The sequence below is a fragment of the Arachis ipaensis genome, chromosome B1 (genome assembly GCF_059453495.1).
Source record: "Arachis ipaensis isolate K30076 ecotype BB chromosome B1, ASM5945349v1, whole genome shotgun sequence".
In the NCBI taxonomy this organism is placed as follows: Eukaryota; Viridiplantae; Streptophyta; class Magnoliopsida; order Fabales; family Fabaceae; genus Arachis; species Arachis ipaensis.
In genome coordinates this window covers 102,224,140-102,234,841 of record NC_142436.1, presented here as the reverse complement: position 1 = coordinate 102,234,841, position 10,702 = coordinate 102,224,140, and the positions used below count along the sequence as shown (strand labels likewise).

Sequence of the window (10,702 nt, the reverse complement as noted above, 5' to 3'; positions counted from 1 at the left end):
GTGGCATTGGAAAGTGGACAGCTAGAGCTTTCTAACGATATATAACACTTTATAGTGGACATTAAATATGAAGGTAAAAAAGACCATTCTTTTAGCGTTATAAGCTAGGCGTGTCTATGGGCGTGGCACGCCAATTCCTTTCCTAAAAAGGGCGTGGCATGCCAGTTCTAATGGCCAGAGAGGAAGATTTAGTGCATCATTGAAGGCGTGGCATGCCAAGGATGGGCGTGTCACGCTGGGGTATTTGACAGACTAACCTCTTCACCTTCAAATGCACATAACTTGAGCTACAGAAGTTCAAATGAGTTGATTCTAGTGGAATTAGAAAGCTGACATCTAGGGCTTTATAACAATATATAATACTTCATAGTGGACATTCAATTTGAGGCCCAAAAAACTCCATCTATTCAGCATTGCAAAGTGGGTCATACTCTAGTGAGAAATTTCTATTGGTCATGGCACTTGAAACCACACACCAACTTCTCCTTGCAGCCCCCAACCTTCAACCAAGCCCACTCCAACTCTCATTCAAGCTACAATTGTCAACCAATCAAGGCCACAAGAAGCATCTAGAATAGTTCAATTTTCATTTCATTGTAATTTGCTTTTAATTTCATTTAAGTTTGTAATTTAGGAGAGCCTATATAAAGGCCTTAGTTTCATAGAATTTGGGGGGATCATGATTCTAGACACAATTGGAGGAGTGGGTCTTCGGACCCCCTCCTTCCACCCTTCTCTTCTCCTCCATTTTCTTTCTTACTTTATAAATATTTTAGTTATGAATCACTAACTCTTTCCATTGGAAAAGAGAGCTCTATTGCTATTTGATGGATTAATTTGTTTTTATTCTTCTTATTCTCTTCATCTCTCTTTGATTTACTTGAAGGATTTTTGTTCTTCGTGTTAGCATTCAATTATCTTAGAAAAGAGATTGAATGTATTTGGGTTTTATGTGAACTTTGGAAGTGGAATCGTAAAACCATGCTTGAAAATTCTTCTCACACTTGAGTAGATTTAGGTATGGATGGGATATTGTGACATTTAATCTATCCATTATTTGGGCCTAGGAAAGTGTGTGGTATAATCAGGGACCAAGCTTCATCTCCTCTCATGAGCAACTAGACTAAGGAATTGGCTATTGATCAAGATTAGGGAGATTGAGTTACCAAGGAATTGTGACTCAATCACTCATGATTGTCAAGAGGTCAATGAGTTGCATAATTGAAGATGAGATGAAATTAATTAATCTGGAGAATGCAATATCTCTTGATCCCAATGCTTATTTTATCTTTCTTCCTTTTATTTACTTTATACATTTTTTTTTTGCACTTTACATTTCCAGCACTTTACTTTCTTGTACTTTACATTCATGCTATTTACTTTCTTGCACTTTATTGCTTTTCTTTACTTTCATGTCATTTATATTTATTGTTGATTATCTCTCCTTAATGTTTGTCTAACTAGAATAATCAATCAACTATTGTTTGCTTAATTTGTTAATCTCTGTGGGATTCGACCTCACTCTATTGTGAGTTTTTACTTGACGATAATTCGATATACTTGCCAAAAGAATTTATTGTAGTGATGCAGTAAATTCTAGTCATCACCCCTAAATCCCCTCCCCCTTTTTAAGTTGATGCAAAATATTATTTTGTTTGTGCTATAATAGTGTTCTTCTCTTAAAAGAAAGTTTACTAATGCTATAAGAGAGATGTCAAATGAAGGCGATCACTCAAAAAATTTATGAGATGAAATTGTTGAAAGTGAAAGGGTTAGTATTAGATATTTTTTTTGATAGATAATGTCTTGATATTTATTATTTGTTTTTTTTTTCATAACTATTTATATTGATATACTAAATTTGATTTCAGTTATTTGGAATTTTTGAAATTAGGAGTATGTTGTTGGGTTTAGAAAAGATTGTGCTGAGGATTAACAAAAGAAAAAGGCTTCCTTGAAAAAGTTGAGAAGTTCCTTGAAGATTTAATTTGATGAATCCAGATGATACTACATCTGGACAAGGGGATACGTGATATGGGTCTTCATGTTATTTACCTAGAACTACTGATTAGGATTTATATAGGACAATAGATATGGATTGTACAATTAGTGTACACTCTTTTTTCTGAACAATATAAACTTTTTTGGTGTGTCCATGTAATAGAAATTGATAGATTAAGTTTGGATTGTACCTTTTTATAGGTCTTATTGCTTATGCAATGCATCAATTGCTAGAATGTGGATATTGAATCATTAGCTTGTAGGCAAAGTTAAGTATGTAGCCGTCTATATTTGCAGCTCCTGTTTGTGAAATTCAATAAAATACAGTAGTCTCATTACTCTATATTCTCTGATTTTAAGGTTAATATAATTTGTAATTTATTATGGAGTTGGTTTATAACCTAAGAGTTGAGTAGTTATAATAGTATGAAGAAAAAAAGGTAGACTCAATTCTTAGAAAGTGTATTTTTTTAATCTTTTCATAACATTTTCAATGATGATATTGAAATACTTATATAATTAAATCAAGATAATAAAAAGGAAGATTCAATTCTTGAAAATTGTATAAATTTTTTTTTTCTTCTTATATAAAGTAAAGTCTCAAAATAATATTAAATTTTATTTTTGGTAGCATTCTTATTCTTATTTAGTTAGGTAGTGAGAGTTTTCAAGTAGTCTTTGTTTTTCTTTTTAATTAGCAGATAAAAAGAAAATCAAAGGCCATTGTATTTTTATTAAATTTAATATTTTGGGACAAACTCAAATGATTCTGGATTAAAAAGAAAATTAGGAACAACTTTTTAAATTACAATTATTTTTTCTTCTCTGGTAGATACTAAAAATATTATAATTTAATCATTCTAACAATTATACAATATTCATCCACATGTAATTTTGACAGCATTTTTCAATAAAGCATAGAAAAAAAAAGGGTAAAGCAATATGCTTTTGGTTCTCTATTTCTTTTTTCCTTTATGTTAAGGTTTACACAAAAAAGTAGTAGTTGATAAAAAAAAATTGTGCTAATTTTTAATTTGTCTTTCTTTTTATTTTTAATTAGATAAATAAAATTATAAACCAAAATAGTTATATTTTTAAATCTTGTATTTTCTCATCTTGAAGGAATATTTTTAGTCATAGATGAAATGATGTTTATTTTTTTAAAAATATTCAAACTACCATATTCTGGTAATACTAAAATTTTACTTTTTTTTTGGTTAAATATAATAAAGTGAATATGTAGTTTAATTATATTTTAATATATGATTTTATAAATATTTTTTAAGCAAATAATTCTCTATTATTTTGTGAATTGTAGATTGAAAAGATAAATTTTAACAACAGATATTTTTTGCCCGTGCGTTCCACGGCCTTCTGTTAGTATATTTCATTCACCGCTGTTATGTTGTCACATAATATTCAATGACAAATAAGATGAGTCAGCCATAGTGTGTCCGTGGATAATTTTTAATACAAAAATTGTATAGAAGAACAAGAATAGTTGGTGGAACACTTGAACTTTATTAGTCAGTGAATCATTGAAGGCAACGAGAAAACTCAGATAAACCTCCATAATCTTTTTCTTTGATTACCATTTTACTTGTTTTAGTTCTTGTTTAATATAATCATTATGCTTTTTTTTACAATGTACTTAGTATAACAATAATCACGCTGCGATACTTGCGATTAGATACGATTAAGAGGCTGAGCGATTCATATCTCATGGTGAATCTAAGTTGACTAAGAACCGAAATGATATCGTTACTATCGCATGTGTATCATGTGAATTGTCATTAGTATCAGTAAAATGATGATGGTTTTGAAGTAATGCAATTTGTTAGCTCATTTAGTTCTCCTCTAAACTTCTGCCACATTAGTACACTCTGTTAATATGACAAGCTTATATTTTTGTTGCAATGGGAAATGAATTGGGATTACCCAAGTGTGTAGTGTTCTCGTTGAGGAATAAACACAAACATCTGACGAGCAACCGTTATCTACCTTTCTCACCAGAATATGGCTTCCACAAATCAACATAATATCGGAGACGATCCGGAAGGCCCTTCTTCCAAGCATCACCGTCAGGCCAGTCTCCGGTGACGGCAACGGAGCTATCATCCCTTCTGTTCCCCAAACTGAGGACAAAAAGCTTCTCCCCAAACACCACCTTCATCGCCTTCAGAGTCTCTTCCATCACCACCTTCCCATCCCTCACCTTACTCTCAGCCTCAACACAGCTTCCACCAACGTTCACCATCACCCTCCCACCCTCCCTCAGCAACCCCTTCATCTTCCTCCATGTGGCCTCATCCTGGAGCTCCGATATAACGCACCCCTTCGCGAACAGGTCCACTATAATCCCCGCGAACCCGTCCTTCACGCTCGCGTTCAGCGCGTTCCCGACGTAGATAAAGAGCCTGTCCTTGTTTTTCCGCTCGATCCGCCGGAGGCTGAAGAACTCCCTGGCGACGTCGATGACGGACTGATCGAGCTCCCAGCCGTGGAGGATGACGTCGGGATAGAGGTCGAGGAGAGCGCGGGCGGCGGAGCCAGCGCCGAAGCCGAGGATGGAGATGGGGCCAGGAGGGAGGATGGGAGGGAGGGTGGCGAAGACGTCGAAGTAGGTGTTGGTGAATGGCGTGTTGGGGAATGTGATGCTGTGGATGTTGCCGGGGCCGTCGAGGAGGAGGAGCCTGGAGCCGCGGAAAGGGTGATTGGCTTTTCTAGAAACTTCTAGAACGCGGATGTAGTTGTGGCGGGATTTGAATTTTGCGAGGAAATTGACGTCTTCCGCAGGGATGCCGTCGTCTTGGGTTTTTGGTCGGAGGGAGGTTTCTTCTTGTTGGCATTTCACTGATATGGGGAGAGTGGCGATTTCTGCTCTTTTTCTTGTGATAATTGTAGGGCGGAGGAGTGTTTGTGTTTGGGGCGGGTAAAGCAGCGTCCACATTTTCTTCCTGTGCTATTATTTCTGGATGAGTTGCGCACTCGAGAGAGGTTTACATATCTTCCTTTCCGTCTAGACTCTAGAGCCTTTGTATCTCGTTTGAAAATCATTTAAGATGAAAAAAATTTTCTATTTCTTTTAATAAAAAGATTTATTTTTATTTAACTTTTAATTTTATGATTTAAAATAATTATAAAAATTAATAATTAGAAAGAATTATTTATAATAAAATTATTAAAAAGTATTAGTTTATATATTAATTAAAGAGAAAGTCAAAAAATAAAAAATAAAAGAATAATATCTTTTTAAATTTTTTTTTTCCTCCCATCTTCTTTCGAAGAGGAATTCATCATTTTCAGTCTCACTATTAATTGCACTTCATACCATAAAATTGAGTTTAATAATATTTTTCTTCTTTTGCCAGCTGAAACTTGTACCTCGATTTTGAGCGATACTATAATCACCATGCCTCACGAGTCTAATCTTTATTGTTTGAGAAAGTATATGAACCAGCCAAAAATTAAACAATATAATTAATTATAATTATTTTAATTAATTTTATTCAATTATAATTTAAAATATTTGTTATTAATTGCTTATATGCCATAAGAAAGCTTTCAGGGATACGTTCAAATATTTGACGTGAATCATTCTGCTCGGTTCGTCACAGTCCTTGCCGCAATTAGCAGTGCGGTGCCATTTATAATTGTGGTGCAAGTTGTTCACCCTTGCGTGCATCTTTTCACTCATCAACTTGACAATTGCACCCACCCTCTCCATCAAAGCGTTCAACCTGTGGCTGTCTCGTCGCCCCTTCCAAGAGCGTGCCGCCATTACCGGTGACGTTTGTGAGCATGGTTCAAGTGGTTGTTTCCAGCAAGTCGGGCACCGTGCACGCAACGCTGTCCAAGATATCGTTACTGGTCACTCTACGACTCTTCTTCTTTTTCTCTTTCTATTTGGTTTTGAATGAATTTTTTAACTAATGTTTTATGTTTCTTTTTTCTAAATTTCGGATGATTCTTTTTATTAGTTTTGGATGATTTTTTTTCTATGTTTTGTATGTTTTTTTTCTTAGAATTTGGATATTCTTTTCTTATGTTTTGTATGTTTTTTTCCTAGTATTTGGATGATTCTTTATCTTATATTTTGGTGTTTGTTTTTTGGAGTTTTCAATGTTTTTTTTTTAAAAAGAATTAAGATTTGCGTAATAAATGGTAAAAGGTGAATTAGAGTAAGTGGAGGTAATTAATAATCATTAATTTTATATTTTTTACGAAATAAAATTTAAATAATCAATAATTAATGACAACTAATTAATACAAAGTACAGTTTAAATATGTTTGTTGGCTTGTTTTTGGTTATACTCCTTTTGGTTCCCTAGCGGAGTTCTGATTGTTTTAAGCTTGTGCTCGTCTATCAGTGTCAATCGTTATTGATTGCACTTGGAACTCTTCAATTCTTTGTTTTCAGTATGAAAAAGTGATTGGTAGCATTTTTTTCTTTCCATACGGTTTACCTATAAAAAAATACTGAGTAGCGTTGAATTAATGGGTGGATTAACGAAAATAATCTACTGTTAATATATTTATTGACGGATTTTTTGTCAGAACAAATCTAACGGTATAACCGTCGCCAGTAATCAATTATCGTTGATTTTTTAATTCGCCGCCAATTACCGTTGGATTCTTTACCTAAAAATTGTTTAATTTCTGACGAAAAATTTCCACCGGTAATTTTGACGCTCTACTATTTTTTTGTCTAATTACCGTCGAATGTGTCACATGTTAAATCCGACAATAAATTCAATTTTTTAAAAAGAAAATTTAACACAATTAGTGGTAGAAAAAATTTTTATTTAATTTTTTCATCATTGTCATCCCCAGCTGGTCCTGATGAGATGGCAGACTAGGCGGTGATGTCGGTGCCCCTCTAACTGTGCCACTACCACCAGCAGCGCTGATGAATAATTTCCAAAATTCGGCAAGTGTATCGAATTGTATCAAGTAATATCACGGTGAGTGGATTATCGTTCCCATGAGGATTAATGGATTAAGCAACAATGATTAATTGACTACTCTAATCAAACAAATTGAAAGTTTAGTTTGAAAGGTTTTTGATATAAAAAATAGTGAATTAAATGAAATAAGCTTGTAAATGATTGAGAATGTAGTATGAATTGAATAAAAGCATTCAGGCTTCTGAGTTGTTTAGACTTCAAGAAAAATACTTTTCACTATCTACTTTGATCATGCAAATATGTATTAATGGCAAACCATAATTAAGCAAATCCAAATCCGTTGATAGATCAATTTCTCTTAACCTAACAAATTGTCAATTCTTTGATGAATTAATTATGATAAGAGATGAGACATGTTTACTAATTCAAAACCACACAATTCTTAAGAATTAAACCTAGTTGATTTTCTGTCACTTATCAAAACTAGTTTTAAAATATTAAGAATTTTGAGAAGAAGTTTTCAAACACAATTCCAATAACCAACTTTTCCCAGGTGATAATAGAAATCAATTCAGATAAGAATTATTTCCCAATACCTTCAAATCGCCGAAGAATCAATAAGCATTGTTCTTCTAAGAATCAAACATCTCCAAAGCCTTTAACATTTTTAATTATTAATTTCTTCCAAGTTCAAGCATTCTATTTCTACTTCTTTTCAAGATTCACAATTCAAAATATAAGATTTGATCGATCTAATTAGATATTTAATTAGACATTACTTGCCTCAATCCGTTAATCCTCGTAAGAATGATATTCACTCACCGTGGTATTACTTGAACGATTCGGTGCACTTTTCAATATCTGTAAACTTTAATTTTTTCTCATCATGACCGAGAAAAATCATTGCTAAATCTATCAATAATGTCTGCCAAAAAATCCACCAGTATTCAGCATTTTTCTTGTATTATTCATTCATTCATTTGACTTTTCAGTTTTTAGCTTAAGTACTATTCTTGTTTTAACTATTTTCATCACGCTGCTTCTTGATTCAATCATATTTTAGCATTGCTTTGATTATTTTTGTTTATTTCAAATTCATTGCAGGGTAATTAATAGTGTACCCTTTTTACATTATAATAGTGGTAATAGATGAGAATGGTATTATTTGTGTGTATGCTAGTTTGTGGTTCTGTCTTTTACTCATGTTTTTCCTTTTCATCTATTTTAGAATGTATTGTTGTATAATGTAATGCTACTATTTTAGAATGTTTTTGCCTTTTGACATATGTTTAGAACCAAAAAGGCTATGTAAAAAAGGTATAGTTCTCTGCCTTTTATGCTATTATTTGGTATTTGTGTAATGTTAGAAATAAAATTATATTTGAAGAAAGTAGTCTAAATTTGGAATAGTTGAAAGAAGAAATAACAAGGCTGAAATTACTACGGTTGGAAACAAGAATCGAAAGGAGATCAATAATAGTCTTAAGATCAAGCTAAAATGAGGTGGTTCTTAATAACCAAGATAGTTGATTAGAAGATGTCTTACGTCCATAATTTCTAGCTCCACTAGGTGTCATATACTTTTGTTTACTTGATCTTAATGCTTATTTATTAGGTTAGACTAATGTGTTTGTTCTTAGTGTAACAACCTTGTTTTACAATAAACTAATCTTTTATGAGAAATACAGTAAAGTAGGCACCTCAGTGTGCTACTTGTGCCTAGTGCTATAGAAAACTAACTTTCCGGGCCTTATGCGCCCGGGTTTCAAAAAATCAGGGTCACACAGTTAGACTCTATTCGGCAAGCCGGACCCGAATCTTGAGAGAGAAAAATAATAAAGTAGTATTAGAGCTAGTTAGTTTTAGGAAAAAAAAGTTTAATTATTCGTATATTCCATGGTTGTAATTTTGTCTGGTCTTCCATATTGGAAAAAGAATTTTACCTTAATATAAGATGTCAGTACAAAAATTTAAAGTGAAAAAATTTGGCCGTTCCAATGATTTCCAATTATGAAAACTAAAGGTGCAAGCTTTGTTAGATCAGTAAGGCATAGTAAAGGCATTAGATAGAATAACAGAATTGCCAAAAATATTGTCTGATGATAAAAAGACAGACACATTGGCAAAATTAAAACATACAATCCATTTATGTTTGGCAGACAATGTATTGCAAGAGGTAATGGATGAAAAAACTGCTGATTCATTGTGGAGCCCTTGGATAAAAAGTATTCTGTTAAGACTTTGTCCAACAAACTGTACCAAAGGAAGAGGTTGTATACATTTAAATATTAAGGAGATAAACATATTAGAGTCCACATAGATAACTTTAATTGAAAGATATCTGATGTTATTTTTGGTGGAATAAATGTCGAAGATGTTGATCAAGCTATGATCTTGTTGACATCACTACCTCCTTCATATGATAATTTCTATGATATCATCACTACAAGAAAAACACCAATTCAGATACACTTGAAAAGTGTAGACAAAAGTGAAAAAAAAATTATGCCCTAGGTTAAGGCTACGCTTTTCGGGCTACGGAGACGCTTTAGTAGGGGATGCCTATTCAGCCGTTGCCTATTCTCAAAGGCTACGCTTTTCTGCACCAAGGGCTACGCTTTTGGCATTTGAGAATAGGGTGCACTTTTCAAGTGATACTGTCTAAGACCAAAGGCTACGCTTTTCAGCTTCTATTTTTACCAGAATAGGCTACGCTTTTCAACCCTACTTCATCACTTGTAAAGCGTAGCCATATGGTATACCATAGCTACCATTTATAAGTGTAGCCTTAGGTCCCTCATTATTTTTTTTATTTTCTGTATATATATATATATATATATATATATATATATATATATATATATATATATATATATATATATATATATTCTAATAATTTTTTGTACAACATAATATTTAATAATATGATTACATATATAATTCTGTAATTTTAATTAAATGAATTAAATATTATAAAATAAAAATAAATACATAATTATACTAAATTAAAAAATATTCTAGCAAAGCACAGTAAATATATTCTAAAGATTCACAAGTGTTGAGTTAAGAAATTAACTAAATTAATTAATGATGACAAGCATTATTTTATTGGGCAAAATAAATAATTAAATGTTGATTGCTTATAATTATATGTTGCTGATTATTTAGTGTTGTAGGCCAAAACTCAATATTGCAACAACCCAATATAAAAGCAAGCAACCCAAACTGAATGAAATCAAGAAACAAGGCTGGCGGGCTATAAAGCAATGAAAGCCCAAAAGGAAACAAAGATAAGAAATCAAAACGGGCCAAATAAAGTGATCTAATCCAAGCCCGATTTGATATTCAGCAAGCAAATTCCCTCTCTTACTTGCTTTCACCAACTCAACATACACTTTAACCTGTTGTGGTCAGAACTCAAAGAAAGTGAGAGAAAGCTTCTTCCCTAAGCTGATCATCAAAGAAGCAAGAAAGAGAAAGACTAAGCTTGAAAGGCAAAAGTCTAATCAACCATTTCAAATCAAATCAAGCTTAGGTAAAAGTTAAAGTTAACCCATTTCCTTATACATACATCATATCTTCTTCTCTTCATCTTCAATGTTTTTCCTATCAATTCTGAGATACATGGGAAAGATGTGGTCTGTTCTTCACTGCTGTAAATCCACGGTCTCAAACGTATCTTGGGGACCAAGTTGGTTTTCAAAGGCTAAGATCTGGTTTACCATTGAAGGATCCTTTTGTGTTTATCATCCTGAGGCTTTCGATCAACCAAGGGAAGTCAGAAGCAAAGTTTC

The 10,702-nt window shown here is 32.9% G+C and overlaps 1 protein-coding gene across 1 annotated transcript; it reads right to left on the bottom strand.

Moving 5' to 3' along the window:
- Nucleotides 1-3,815: 3,815 nt before the first annotated feature.
- LOC107618751 (S-adenosyl-L-methionine-dependent methyltransferases superfamily protein) lies at nt 3,816-5,040 on the bottom strand. The gene has a single exon (XM_016320898.3). It carries the CDS (start codon nt 4,949-4,951, stop codon nt 3,995-3,997), a length of 957 nt encoding a protein of 318 aa, XP_016176384.1. The 5' UTR covers nt 4,952-5,040; the 3' UTR covers nt 3,816-3,994.
- Between the last annotated feature and the right edge of the window lie 5,662 nt (nt 5,041-10,702).

Coding starts and splice junctions, on each gene's coding strand:
- LOC107618751 (XM_016320898.3), bottom strand. CDS start 4,951: ATGTGGACGCTGCTTTACCCGCCCCAAACACAAACACTCCTCCGCCCT.